Source organism: Cygnus olor, chromosome 23 (assembly GCF_009769625.2).
Source record: "Cygnus olor isolate bCygOlo1 chromosome 23, bCygOlo1.pri.v2, whole genome shotgun sequence".
In the NCBI taxonomy this organism is placed as follows: Eukaryota; Metazoa; Chordata; class Aves; order Anseriformes; family Anatidae; genus Cygnus; species Cygnus olor.
In genome coordinates, this window is record NC_049191.1 from 3,933,334 (window position 1) to 3,947,794 (window position 14,461).

General features: G+C 49.0%; 1 protein-coding gene across 6 annotated transcripts in view; it reads left to right on the plus strand.

The window, feature by feature from the left end:
* RPS6KA1 (ribosomal protein S6 kinase A1) overlaps positions 1–14,343 on the plus strand; it is a 42,981-nt gene extending 28,638 nt beyond the window's left edge. For all 6 annotated transcript variants that reach the window (XM_040535118.1, XM_040535122.1, XM_040535121.1 and 3 more), the window contains 20 exons: positions 450–566; positions 1,785–1,866; positions 2,173–2,253; positions 3,055–3,134; positions 3,754–3,860; positions 4,453–4,490; positions 4,615–4,757; positions 5,321–5,391; positions 5,645–5,733; positions 5,953–6,017; positions 7,021–7,123; positions 7,584–7,711; positions 8,211–8,336; positions 8,801–8,890; positions 9,150–9,308; positions 9,525–9,686; positions 10,311–10,387; positions 10,560–10,677; positions 11,106–11,243; positions 11,557–14,343. In XM_040535118.1, the coding sequence (XP_040391052.1) occupies positions 450–566; positions 1,785–1,866; positions 2,173–2,253; positions 3,055–3,134; positions 3,754–3,860; positions 4,453–4,490; positions 4,615–4,757; positions 5,321–5,391; positions 5,645–5,733; positions 5,953–6,017; positions 7,021–7,123; positions 7,584–7,711; positions 8,211–8,336; positions 8,801–8,890; positions 9,150–9,308; positions 9,525–9,686; positions 10,311–10,387; positions 10,560–10,677; positions 11,106–11,243; positions 11,557–11,679 (2,097 nt within the window). In that variant the 3' untranslated portion in view covers positions 11,680–14,343. The remainder of the gene's footprint in view (positions 1–449; positions 567–1,784; positions 1,867–2,172; positions 2,254–3,054; positions 3,135–3,753; positions 3,861–4,452; positions 4,491–4,614; positions 4,758–5,320; positions 5,392–5,644; positions 5,734–5,952; positions 6,018–7,020; positions 7,124–7,583; positions 7,712–8,210; positions 8,337–8,800; positions 8,891–9,149; positions 9,309–9,524; positions 9,687–10,310; positions 10,388–10,559; positions 10,678–11,105; positions 11,244–11,556) is intronic.
* Positions 14,344–14,461: the final 118 nt, after the last annotated feature.

Genomic DNA, 14,461 nt, shown 5'->3' on the forward strand with positions numbered 1-14,461 from the left:
GCAGAGTTGCTCAGATTGCTGAGCAGATGGGCTCCAACATGTCTGATTTTTGCCAGCCCTGGCCGTGTTTTGACAACAGTGCTGTATTTTTGTGTTGTGGGATTTTTAGTGGCATAAACACTCCTGTTTTTGCCACCAGTGCCTTAAAAAGGAAGGTGCTTTAAAGCACTCTTCTGAAATGCAGTTCAAAGAAATGAAAGGACAAGGGAGCGTAGGGTTTGGGGAGAGTGTGGGATATTTAACAAGGCTGCCTAGTGGAAGCCTACTGGTGACTTATTTGTTCCAGATGTTGAAGCCAGGAGATACCTGTGACAAGCACCAGCTTTTCTGGTTCGCTCAGATGTGGTTCCTGTGAGTCTGCAGCTACACTCCTTGTTCCTTACTTCGATAGGGCGTTTTCCCCCCTTGTTCAGGAGTATATTCCAAATCAACTGTCCCCTCTTTTTCAGGGTGAAGGCGTTGTGAAGGAAATCAACATCACACACCATGTGAAGGAGGGCTCCGAGAAAGCCGACCCTTCACAGTTTGAGCTTCTGAAGGTTCTGGGCCAGGGCTCTTTTGGCAAGGTGAGTTCAGTTCTTCCTGTGTGTCATGCCAGATAAGTGATCTTCAGAGAGATGACAAAAGGGACTGTCCCCAGCGTAACCACCTTCCTGATTCTCACCGGATCGTGGCTGGTGAGAATCTGACTGATAAGCCCACTTAGCAAATGGCTGCTTCTAATTTGGAAGGCAACTGTAGAGATGCCTTCTTGTAAAGGCCAGGCTGTATGTCCAGAGCCTCCCTGTAAGTCTTTTTTCAGATGATCAGGAGGAAAGAAGTAGTATCCTGCTTGTGAACGCCAGTGTTGCACAAGGCAGAGGGATGCCTGCAGCCCTCTAGCAGGCTGCCAGACTGCTTGGTCGAACTGAGGACCTGGAGGTCTGTGGCTTGCCCCTCTCTCCTCAGAAACGATGCTGTGAACCAGGGCTGGTTTTGGCCCCTGTTTACAGTCCAGTTTCCCTTCTGTGAAAGGTGAAGGAAGTAGCCTGTAACTCTTATCTATTTCAAAGTGCAAACAGTCCAGGTCTTTTGCAAGATTATCTGCTCCTACGTTAAGTCTTCAGCTTCTTGTCAGTTCCCATCACCAACAGTGAGGGCTCATACAGGAGTGGGCGCTGTTACCTGTGCAGCTGCAGCAGTGGGCTTTACTGCAAAGAATAGCAGAGGCTTTTTGAAGCTGCCTAAAACCAGGCAGTACGGCACATCAGGGAAGGGAAGGAGGTAAAAATCCAGCAAGGATTTCTGAACGATGAGTTGCTCTTGCTGTCGAACTGGCATGTCACCAGGAGGCTTTGTGTTACGTCAAAACATCACGGTGAGTCTCCCGGGATGTCGGACACTGAGTGGCAGGGGCTGAGAGTAGGTATGGTGACTCCTGTTCTGTAGTGATTGCTTCAAGCTAAGAACACAAGGCTGCTCAGGTCTCTTAGTCACAGCTCCCAGGCATCAGCCACAGCCCCACAGCAACTGCAGGAAGGAGCAGGAGGTGTGGAAGCCTGGTGGAGGAAAGTGCAGTATAAAAGCACAAGTGCTGTAATGGCTGGAGATAGGGTGTGAGGCATCCACACACAGCACTTTCCTGAAAACCTCATGGGGTTTCACATGGCGAGCTTGAGGTACAGCTTCCCAGACCTGTGGCCATCTGCTTCTTAGGGTTGCTGTGGGGTTTGCCACTCTGGGAGGCATCCAGCTCCTCGTGCTAATGTTTAGTGCTTAGCTCACGTGTTCTTCTTCTGCCTCAGGTTTTCTTGGTGAGAAAAATAACACCGCCAGACAGCAACCATCTCTATGCCATGAAAGTGCTCAAGAAGGCAACGTTGAAAGGTAGGAGAGTCTTACTGTGATGCTCTTTTTCTCCATGTCCTAAAGAGCGCTGGCGAGTTGCACTGGGAAAATGTCACAGCAGTCATTGCTGGCCCTGGGGTGATGCGGGTGAAAGAGAAGTATCTTTACCTCAGCCAGAGGTAAAGATACCTTTTCTTTCTGTCTCCAAGAGACCACTGTTGCAGTGCTGGAGGTAGAAAAGATCTGCATCAAACTGCCCGATCTTTTTAGGACTAGGGGCAAGGCTGGTACCGGGGTACTGCGTGCCTCTTTCAGTGTCTGAGCTGTTCCTCTCCTTTCCCACAGTGCGTGATCGTGTAAGGACAAAGATTGAAAGGGATATCCTGGCTGATGTAAACCATCCCTTTGTGGTGAAACTCCACTACGGTGAGTGTGAAGCCAGCTGGGACTCTGGGAGAGGGTACCCAGCTGTGCTTTCTAGATAAGGGCTGCAGCCCTGAGCAGACACTGACTGCTTTTAAACACAATAAAGACGCTGCTCCAGGTGTGCCTGCTGTGAGCAGGTAGAGAAGTGTGAGGCATCCAGCAGCAGGCTGTTTGGAGGCTGCTGGGAGATTCTCGTGGTCCCTAACAGGTTTCAGATGCTGAAATGGTGAAGAGGCCTTTTTCAGTCTGTATCCCTCAGTGGCTGTGCTGCTCCAGAGCCTTCACAGTCCCCTTAAAGCAAATCTATATCTGGAAAGGCCTTTGGTCTCCGGCCCATTCTAGCTGTTGAATGGGGAACAGGGCATTGGCCAGGAGAAGAGGTTTAAACATCAAACCCTTGGGATTAAAACATTAATTCAGGAGAAATTGAGAAAGCAGAGTCAACTGGTTAAGCTAGAGTATGGCAGGACTAATGCTCTGACTCTGAGGAAATTGAAGACGCCTTCTTTCCCTATAAAATGACCAATGTATCTCCCAGTAGGGCATCCCTGGCGGCAAGGGAACAAATCCTACATAAAATGACACTTTTCTGCAGTGCCAGTCTTCCTGGTGAGCTTCCCTTAAAACATCATGGGCAGGCTATCTCATTTACCCCAAATAATTAGCCCTACCTGTGTGTAACCTACTAACAATGGAGGGCATCTGCACAGCTGAAGCCACTGGGGTTTAAGTGATTACTGTAACACCACTGAGCTTTCTCTGAGCAGAGGGGTCTGATTCCTGCTCTGGCTTGTGTTTCAGCATTCCAGACAGAGGGGAAGCTGTATCTCATCTTGGATTTCCTCAGAGGAGGTGACCTTTTCACTAGGCTTTCCAAAGAGGTGGGTATATTCTGGCATCGTGGTGGGTTCTTGAGGCTCTCAGTTCACGTGTGCTTAATTACCTGGAGAAGCGATAGACTCTTGCAAAGTCTTTGAGAGGGGTAAAAAACCTCCAGCCTGCTGCTAGCCCACAGCTGGCAGGAGGAGAGGATGTCTCAGGAACCCTGTCCTCTGGCAGAAAAGCACCAGCACAGAGGCAGCTCTCACCTCCTCAGCGGCTTCTGCCGAGCATCACATTAAGAACGAAACCAAGCACGTGCTGTGTTCTGCTGTGGTATTGTCTAGATGTGTTGTTTCACTGGGACAGGGTGAGGACATGAAACGGGAGGGGCAGCAAGTTGTGCCAGATGAAGCCGACTGGGAACATAACCTGGTTAATGTAAACATTGAGGGGTTTTGTTATTTTTTTTTAACTGTCTGCTACCTAGCAACCTTGTTGGTTTGAGTATTGATGCTCAATTGATGCTTTAGGGTGGAGGGCAAATCCTGTGAAACTTTGGTCTGAAAAGGCACGAGGGAGAAACGTGGATGTGAAAGCAGCTGCATGGGTGCAGCTGAAGTGGTCCTGCGGCCAGGGTTGTAACCCCTGTGCCTGTCTGCTTCCTCTCCCTTGCCACAGGTCATGTTCACAGAGGAAGACGTGAAGTTCTACCTAGCAGAGCTGGCTCTGGGACTCGACCATTTGCACAGCCTGGGAATCATATACAGAGATCTCAAACCGGAAAAGTACGTGTGGCACAGCTGAGCCAGGGATCCGAGTTCAGTCCCAAGCCTGTAGTCAGAACACAGCCTTGTTCCGCACAGCCGAAGCTGACTAATGCCCCCAGGCCAACCAGATGGAAGGCAGCAGAGCAGATCGACAAGGCTCTTGCTCCTCACTTCAGCAGTTACGGCCAGGAGCACTGTGGAGGCAGCATGTGTGCACCACATGTCTGAGCATTAATCCTGAGCCAGCTCTGGGCTCCAGCTTAAGCAATTGAGAGCCTTTGGAGGAAAAAGGCACCGCACGGGGCCTCTGAAGAGGTGCAGAGCAGCTGCATGACTCGGTTGTTCTTACCTGGGATATGTGGGGGATCAAAGGTGCTGTAACCTGCTGGTTCATTTGTTCAATGGGAAGTTGAGTGTGTAGAGAGAAGGGAGCTGCTTTCTCCTGCTTATGCTTTGGTGATGGAGTTTGAAGCACTGGGGTTGGAAAGAACAGATAATTTTCTTCTCTGGAGTTCTAGGAACATCTCTGATCAGCCTCCAAGGCATGTGTTGGTTCTAACCAGCCTTTTTGCAGATAATAATGTTTTTTTTTTCTTCATCCATGCTGCAGCATCCTCCTGGATGAAGAAGGACACATCAAACTCACAGGTAAGGCACTCCACAAAAGCATTGTGAACCACAGCAAGCCTGGTTCTTGATACGGAGCTTTTCTTCGACCTCTCCACTCTGTCAGAGCAGGTGGGCACATGCTAATGGTTTTTCTCATACATAGATTTTGGCTTGAGTAAGGAGGCAATTGACCATGAGAAGAAAGCCTATTCCTTCTGTGGGACGGTGGAATATATGGCACCAGAAGTTGTGAACCGTCAGGGCCACTCCCACAGCGCTGACTGGTGGTCCTACGGGGTGTTAATGGTACGTACCAAACCATGCCTTCGGAAACCTGGCTTCTCAGCAGCTGCTCAAGTGGGAGCTCTGAAATCCCCTTGCATGATTCTGCATGTCTAAGAGATGTGCTGACCTGGGGATGTTCTCAGCGCTCCCTGGAAGGACGCTGTAACAGGCTGCTCAGGCAGTGTGGGCTTGCAGCCAGGCATGCCTGTTTCTCAGGGGAGGCAGAGCTCCTGCGGCTGTCCCGGTGCTGGGCTGTGCAGCGTGGGGTGCACGTGTGGGCATCCGTGTCAGCCCCGGCGCTGGGCTGGTGGTTGCTGTGCGGATCTGGTGCCACCATCTGGCAGTTGCTGAATCCTAGGGCTCCTAGGAGCAGGCGCTGGCTTGAACACATCCCTGCTACAAACTGATACCAGACTCCCTTCTGAGAATACGATGTCTGCTATCTTACTTCAGAGCTAGGCTTTTGATCGCTTGCAAGGCTTTTTCTAGCTTTGGAGAATTCCCAGCTGAAGGTGTAACGAGATCTGTGCAGCCCTCAGACTTGCTCATACATGTGACCTCCCCTTGTTCTCTTTCTCTCCCAGTTTGAAATGCTCACTGGCTCACTGCCGTTCCAGGGGAAAGATCGTAAGGAGACCATGACCCTCATCCTCAAGTAAGAGGAGTTTCTCTTCCATGTGTGTATAAAGAGGGCAAGCTTGCTGCTCTTTCTCTGAGCATGTTGCAATTTGGGGCTTCTCACAACTTAATGGCATTACTTGGCGAGTGGTTTGGTATCAACAGTTAGTTTGAAGGGTGCAGTATAAAATGCCAAACAGATTGTTGCACTTTCAGGGGTGGAGGTACTGCAGTTGGCTTGTGGGTTGACTTCTTTAAACCTGCAACTGATTGCATAACTTCCTCTCTAGAGCAAAGCTGGGCATGCCTCAGTTCCTGAGCTCTGAAGCACAGAGCCTCCTGCGAGCCCTTTTCAAAAGGAATCCAGCCAACAGATTAGGTAAGACATTTTTTGTTTCTGAATACACCTGATGCTGTATCTGGGCCTCTCACGTCCTAGTGGGTCAGCAGCGTGTTTGCACTTGTGCTGGGTTAATGGGCTTGGTTCATTACAGCCAGGTTCCCCGTAATACCTGGTGGTGTTGCATACATGCTAATAGCCTTCACTTTGTTGGTGGTCCTGATTAAACGTTACGCGCTCTGCGGGTGCTTCTTTCAGGTTCTGGTCCAGATGGGGCAGAAGAGATAAAGCGCCATCCTTTCTACTCCACTATTGACTGGAATGTGAGTATCAGGAATTCAACAGCAAACTTCCACACCGTGCAGCGCCAGTGCTGCGGTTCTCTTGACTGGAGTAATTGCAGTTGTGCTGCTCGCAGACTCACCAGCCATGACAGCGCTACCAATCCACGTTCCCATCTATTCTAATTATCCTTCCTGAAACTAAAATGCTGTTTGCCATGCGAGTAACTGTCTCATACCTGAGTTGCTGATGATCTCACCCTGGTTTGAATTTTCTGATCTCTCAGAAGTAAGGTGCAGCTTATAGCTGGGGTTTGGCACAACAGGAGTTGCCTTGCACAGAGTAGGAAGGACTCAGGGAAATGTTTCTGGGAAGGCGATGTGTTGTTCTGTACAGAGAAATAGGGCAATAACTGAACCTGCATTTCCCAATTGCTTCTGGCCAACTCCCTGCTTTACCACATAATTTTATTTCTTCCCTGTTTTCCCTTACTTCAGAAGTGATTTTGAAGAGCAGTCTTTTAATGCTTTCAAGGCACCCAGCAAGCTGCTAGAATGAACCTCCAGCAATGCTGTCAAGCTTATTTCAAATTTTTGCTAGAAGAAGCAATTAAAAACAGATACTTGTGGAGGTGCTGGGATATGAATGTCCTCCTGGGGCATTTCCTCTGGCTGTCCCCAGAGACACACGTGACAGCAAAGTGTTAATGGGAGTTAGGAAGCAGTAGAAGGGCCTGGTGCAGTAAATACTTCATGGATACTGCTTTTGGAGTAGGGCCAAGTTGCACATAGAACACTTTTTTTTTTTCCTTGAATACTGTATTGTGGGTGGTAGAAATTCATAATATTTCTCCACAAACTGACTCAAAAGTACCCTACTGGCAAAGAAGTCATCCCCCAGACCGCTGAGCTGTAGTTAAATACTAAGTCACAAGGCTGTTTCTGGTTCTGCAAAGTCTCTTAGCCTCTCATTCCTAGCAACTCTTTGCACCCTTCTGAGTGCATTGACCTATCAAAGCACTTTCAATCTGTCTTTACTTTGCAGAAGCTGTACCGAAGAGAAATCAAACCGCCCTTCAAGCCTGCAGTAGGCCAGCCTGATGACACTTTTTATTTTGACACAGAATTTACATCACGTACACCAAAAGGTTTGTATGAATTCATGCAGCCAAAGCTTTCTGTGTGAAATCATAGAATCATAGAATATCCCGAGTTGGAAGGGACCCATAAGGATCATCAAGTCCAACTCCTGGCACCGCACGGGTCTGCCCAAAAGTTTAGACCATGTGACTAAGTGCACAGTCCAATCTCTTCTTAAATTCAGACATGCTTGGTGCAGTGAAATAATACTGTACAGATTATTACGGGATTGCCTATGCCATTAGCACGAGGTTTGCCTCCTTCTAGTGCTGCCAGCTTCAGGTAGTGGCAGCAGCGAGGAGTCCTAGCTGTAGATACGCGAAGTGTTACTGGTAAGCTCGGAGCTGCGTGGTATGGCTTTTGTCTGGAATAACCTAAAGAGGAGCCGTAGCTTCTGGGGAGCAAGGGGAAAGCTTCTGCTTCCACAGAGCCAGCCCTTCTTAAGTTTTCTTTCAAATCCTGTTGCAGATTCCCCAGGCATCCCCCCTAGTGCGGGGGCCCATCAGCTCTTCCGAGGCTTCAGTTTTGTGGCGACAGGCTTGATGGAGGATGGCAAGGTGAAACCTGCCCAGCCCCCTCTGCACTCAGTGGTACAGGTAAAAAGTGGGACAGAGGAACAGCTGTGCTGAAGCTGCAGTAACTCTCCGGAGTACTCCAGAGGGGGGTTGCAGGACCCGTGTGCTGTTTGGAGCAGGGCTAAAGGAAAGCTTGAGACAGTGTTATTCTGTTTTAAATTCTTGCATCCTGTTGTTCTTTCTTTTCTGTTGACTGTCATGGGCAAAGGTCAGCAGGGCACTTCGAGTCTGTTTGCTTTCCTCTCTCCAGGCGGACCCATGCTAGTGGGAGGTCTGTGCAAATGCTCGCAGGTTGAAAGGTGCCACAAAAATGCACCATGCTAGATGCAGATAGCGTTAGCCTACTGACCTATATTTGCCTTGTTCTCTTCTCCTCCCTCTTCCCAGCAGGGAGGAGAAGCTGTGGGATGTAGCAGACAGCAGTCTGTCAGGTCGCTCTGCGTTGCAGTTAACTCATCAAGTTGCACAAACTGTTCCCTGAACTCTCCCAGCTCATCTGCTCTCCACTCTCCTGTTGCAGCAACTGCACGGCAAGAATGTCCAGTTCAACGACGGCTACGTGGTGAAGGAGGCAATTGGTGTTGGCTCCTACTCAGTGTGTAAACGCTGCATTCATAAAGCAACCAACATGGAGTACGCAGTCAAGGTCTGAGATTCACACTCTAAACTGAACTCCCCTGTTACATTTCTGCTGATCCCCATGATGACCAAAATAATACCAAAGAATAAAATTGCTTTCCCTGCTTGTATGGGGCCTAAATGTACAATTCTTGTGCTTGTATAACTGCACAAGCTTTCTTATCTAGAAATAGTGGGGAAACATCGTTCTCCTCTCTCACGGAGGGAGGACAGCATTTTGCCTTTCTGTGCAAAGCTTGCTGTGGCTACGCCAGATCTTAACAGATAAGTTAGACATAAAACTTTGGGGTTTGGGGACACAAAACCATTGAAGCAACTGGGGGATTTCTTGAGCTTATTGCTGCAGAGGGCAGGGGACAGGGAATGGATATAGTATTGTATGTCTGCAGCTCTCTAACCGTTCAGCTGCTTTGCTGTGTCCTGGCCGCTTCCCCATCCAGTTCTGGCTAACGCTTGTCCGTATTCTTGCAGGTTATTGACAAGAGCAAGCGAGACCCTTCTGAGGAAATCGAAATCCTCCTGCGATATGGGCAGCATCCCAACATCATTACCTTGAAAGATGTGAGTGTAACTTGAATGACTTCTTGTGTATATGTTTATATGTTTATGAAGTGCAGACTGGTCTGCAGGGGTCAGAATGCAGCTCCAGCACAAGCAGCCCAATGGCACTGCTGCTCGTATCACTTTGGGGTGGGGAAGCTTCCATGCAGTACAGATCCCAGCTCTGCGTTGTGGGCTTCTGTCTGTTTGGTGGTAGAAATATAAAAAGGAAGCTTGGGAAGCAGTTTTTGATTAACCCCCTCCATATTTGCTTTGGTAGGTTTATGATGATGGGAAGTATGTGTATCTGGTGACTGAGCTGATGAGAGGAGGGGAGCTGCTGGATAAAATCCTCAGACAGAAATTTTTCTCAGAGAGGGAGGCCAGTTCGGTCCTGCACACGATCTGTAAAACGGTGGAATATCTGCATTCTCAAGGGGTGAGTATGGTTACATCTGTTTTCCTAGGCAGCTGCCGGGCATTGCACTGCACTTCCTCTCCTCCAGGGAGTAACTGTGCCTGTCAGGACTATTGTTTCTTGTGTTGCTGTCTTGGCAAGCCAGATGTGAGGCCAGAGCAGGGGCTGAGTATCTTGATGCAGCTTCAAACCCTTGTTTTCTAGGGGTATGAGAATGGCACTTTCTTTTCTCCACAGGTAGTTCACAGGGACTTGAAACCCAGCAATATTCTCTATGTGGATGAGTCAGGGAACCCTGAGAGCATTCGCATTTGTGACTTTGGCTTTGCCAAGCAGCTGAGGGCTGAGAATGGCCTTCTCATGACTCCTTGTTATACTGCAAACTTTGTGGCACCCGAGGTAAGCAACTTACGGACTTGAGACTTCAGTAGCTGTCACTTCCCTCCCTGAGACTGTTCTCACTCTGCACAGATAGGTCTAACTCGTGCCTGTTTTGGCATATTTTGTCTTAGGATAGGTAATTACAGAAATAACAGTACTTGTAGTACTGAACAAATATGCAAGTCCAGTGCAGTTGCAGTGCAGTCCTCCAACTTGCGCTGTCCTTACCTCTGCAGCTGCTGGGGGCTTTGCTTAGGGCAGTGAGACTTAAAAATCTAGTGATTTTGTAGGCTGCTTCTCTTCCTGACTAACTGACCTGTTAAAAGAGGTGGGGTTATTTTCCCTTCATCTGTCTTGGTGCGGAAGAAAGAAAAAGCTGAGAAGCAATGAACATACATGCAGTGTCACCACATTGGAACTGCTTTCCCACTTGTCATTTTGATGCGGCTGGGGGGTTTCGTCTTTTCCATGAAGCCAAAGTCTGATTTGAATGCTGACCTTTAGTCCCTGACTTTGCTCTTCAGTAGGGCTTTAGAAGCTTTGCATACAGACTACATGCAGGGGTCATGCTGCTCTTTGCAAGCTGATATGAGCTCAACGACAAGAACTAAACACTTTTTCTCCTTTGCTTACTCTTTCCAGGTACTAAAGCGGCAAGGCTACGATGAGGGCTGTGACATCTGGAGCCTGGGAGTTCTCCTTTACACAATGCTTGCAGGGTAAGTGCCTCCATCATGTTGGAAGGCAACAACGGGGACAGCGATCCCCTTGCCCTGAGCCGTGCTCCACTGTGCTAGTTGGACCTCTCCTCGTGGGTTACTGCTACCCGGAGTCGCTCCCTGGCCTGGATACAGAACAGTAACTCACACGCTTGTTCTCTTCTCTCCTCAGCTGCACTCCATTTGCAAACGGGCCCAGTGACACTCCAGAAGAGATCCTGACCCGAATAGGCGGGGGGAAGTTCTCTGTCAGTGGAGGCAACTGGGACACTATTTCTGACATGTCCAAGGCACGGTTTGATATTCAGCTGCATCACATTAAGGGGTTGGGGTCAAGCACAGCCAGTTACTGTGAGGTAAATTCAAAGCAGGATGGGGAGGGAGGGCAGAAGAGAGAGAAAGGCAGCAGCGTAGCTTCTACCCCATACACAGCTTCCCCATTAACAGCTCAGCAGTGTGCCCCTGCCTGCTTTGTTCTAGCTCTGGTTGTGAATATTTGCATGCAGCACCAACCTCATGCTTGAGCCCTGCTGGGTTTGTTGCTGTGTTATACCTCCCAGGCCCACTGAGAACATATTTTATGCAAAAGGGGATTGATGTCTGGGGTCCTTAAACTTGGCCTCTGAATTTAAATCCTAATTTGGGAACAGGTGGGTGGTATTTTTTCCTTTAAAGTATGAAGTCTTCTAAAGTCTAACTTTCCAAACGATGCCTTTAGGATCTGGTATCAAAGATGCTTCACATAGATCCTCACCAGCGCCTAACAGCCAAACAGGTCCTGCAGCATCCATGGATAACTCAGAAGGACAGCTTACCCCAGAGCCAGCTGAATCACCAAGACCTTCAGCTTGTAAAGGTACAAAATCTGCGCTGGGTTCCTAGTATACCTTGGGCTCTTTGGAAAGCAGTTGTCCTGCTAAAACCTTGGTGATAGTATTGTGGGCAGAGCAGGGTGGAAGGTTGTAGAGCTCTGGGCCAGGAGAAGCAATACAGACCTTTTTTAGCAGGAAAGTTTAGGAAGAAGGTTCTTTAACTGCATGTCAATAAGGGAGGGAGATTTAAAGGAAAAAGAAATGCTGCTGGCTTTGTTTGGGGGTGTGGCTACTCTGCTCCCTCATCTTGTAAAGCCTCTTCAGCACCTGAATGACTTCTCATGCCTTCTCTCCAAGGGGGCGATGGCTGCCACGTACTCTGCACTGAACAGCTCCAAGCCAAGCCCCCAGCTGAAGCCTATCGAATCTTCCATTCTGGCACAGAGGCGGGTAAAGAAACTTCCTTCCACCACGCTGTGAAACCGGGGCAGTCTGCAGCAGCGCGGTGCAGTGCAGTCACCAGACTTTGCACGACCTACTGAAGACAGGGGGCAGGAAACTGGGCAGTCAGTGCCTGCAAAGGAGCTCCCTCGAGGACTTTTTCTCAAATCCACATCAAGGCCAAGTGCCTTCCGCCCTGAAAGACTTGTTCCTCCTTGTGTGGACTGATCTTTGCTGAGAGAACTTCACTGTAAAACTTTTTTGAAGTGTAAATTGTCAATTTTTAAAGACATCCATCTGTGTATATGAGAACTAGAATGTATAACTGATGTCAAGTGGCACTAAAAAGCAGCTCTGATTCACCCTTTCCCGTGTAGGGCCAGATATTTGTTGTAGCTACATCATTTCTTGGAATTGATCTGTTTCAACGCCAATGCAGCTGGAAGACTGCAGAATGTTTGGGTTTTTAGGCTTTGGGTTTTTCCTCCCTTGAAACTCTGGATGCCCTTCCCAAAGTCAAACTTGCAGACTCCTAGCCAGCAGCACTTGTGTTTGTAAAGACCTTCCCCCCCTTCACCTCACTGTGCGTGTTCAGAGTGTAAGGTCGGTTTTCAGACTCGGTTTCTTCCTTTTCCTTCCGCCCTCCCCTGGGCCACACAGCAGTTCTCTGAACAAAATAAACCCCGTGTTTTCCAGACACTCCTGTAGATGCTCAGATCGCCGGAATACCTGCTAGGTTTGGCTCGTCCCTTCCCCTTGCCCTCCTGTCTTCATGTGAACTCATCCCAGGGCTCCCTGGGGATCCTGGCACCCAGGCAGGTGTGGACAACAAAGAACCTTCTCCTCAGCAAAGCTGGGGCTTTGCGCTGCCTCTTACCATCGTTGGTTTTCCTTTCACTCTGCAGGAATCTGTGAAACAAACCATCCTTTTTTTAATTTAACTTTCTTCTACAGCTGGTAACTCAGGGTTTCTTTCTGAATTGTACAATAAACGTGTCATTCAGTTGACGTTATTTTACTGACTGACTTTTAGCTGCAGAATAAGCGACCCCAGCCCTTTTCCCCTGTCATACGGGGATAACAACTCTTGGCTGCCTCTTGGGAGAGCTGCAAAGCTTTTTCATCTGGCCCTGTGATGAGAAAACCAGCAGTACTGTAGTAGGGCTGCGTGTTATGCCACCTTCCCTCAGGTGTAGTATGTCACTTTGCAGCGGGAAATAACTAGAATTAATTGTGAAATAATGCAGTAATCAACATGAAAGGTGGCAGGATGTGGGCTGTGGAGGGGAGCTTCTCTCAGGACATTTTAATGTTCATAGAAACCAATGCTTGGAGGTAAACTGTTCTAGAAATATATTCCAGACCTGTTCTCACTTGCAGGGAATTGCTAGAGCTCTCCTGGCTCGGTGGTGGCTGTTCCTCAGGAGGAGCAGGAGAACTACGGAGACTGCAAGTGCTCAAGAATGTGACTGAAGTCAGTAAATGGTCTCATATGAATTTCTCCTACTTTTGCCTGGTCGTATAATGAGAGGGGAAACTTGCTTGTTGCTTTGTCCTTTTGCTTCGTCCTAGTTGACTCTAAAATGGAGAATTCAAAAAAATTCTAAAGCTCTCTTCCTCCTCCTCTACCCTTACCCAGGCAGGTCCTGTTTTACTCTCTGGAGTAGCCAGTGAGAGGCTGAAATAGGGATTGTTTCAATATTTATTCCAAATGCTGTCCTAGTGCCCAGTGCCTCTGAGAGGAGAAGGCCAGTGTCAGTGCATGCTCCGTCCTCTCACCGGGATTGCCGCAGCCCCCAGCAGAGCTGGATTTAATGCTTTAAGGCTGGATCGACGCCCTTGACCTGCCTGTGCTAGGTTGCCTCTACTGTGCTTTGGGAGTCAGCAAAGATAAATTGATGGAGTGGCATCTGTTGTAGCAGAGATGTTTGCTCTAATACGCCCAGTGGCTTCCTTGCGTCAGGGGGGCTTGTCTGGGATAACGGGACGTTGTGCTGAAAGCAGCAGAGCCCTGGCTGCGCACGTTGCCTTCCTTACAGTACCTGCTCCTGGCACGGTGCTCGTACTGCTGCCAGTGAACCTGCCTTATGTTTACCACTGCGTGCTGACTCGCACCAGTGACAGCAAATGTTGGGTACCTTAAACGAGTGCAGTCGTTATAAATGGCTTTGTGTGGAGCCTGGGTCAGTCCCTGTGGGCGCTGCTGGGGCTGAAGCAGACACCGCAGGAACTTTTCGGGCTGTTTTCTGCCTTGTGCTTCAAGGGCCGGTCTGAAGCAGTCGGGTGGCAGCGCTGGTCAGGATGGTCTTAAACCAAATGTTCCCCCTGCTGGAACGGTAGCCTGCATGTTTGTGTGGAACCGTACGTGTCTGAAAACCAGCCAGGAACAACGCTGCACTCTGGGCGTAATCCTCCCTGCGGTGGTGCTGCTGGGGCCAGCTGGGGACAGCTCCACGGTATTTAGGAGACCAGGTACAGGGGTGCTGAGCTCTGCAGTCGGAGCCAGCTGTCCCCTGGGCCCGCTGGCACCACAGAGAGCAGCAACTGCGAAGGGCTGCACCCTGCTTTCTGGGCTGTTTTTAGCCGAGTTGTTACAAGCGATCCTTCCGTAAGTTAAGAACTAAGTTTTGATTTTTAGTTCCAAATCAACAAAGTGCTGTTACTTTTTTAATTCCAGTGTTCAATAAAAATGGACTTGTTGATCTTTCTGTGTACAAGAACTGTAGGTATTTGTATGGGTCAGCTGGGACCCCTTTGTGGTTTTCTCCTGACAGTATTAAACCTTCCCCAGCATACAGTTGGGACCAACTGCTGTCATCTT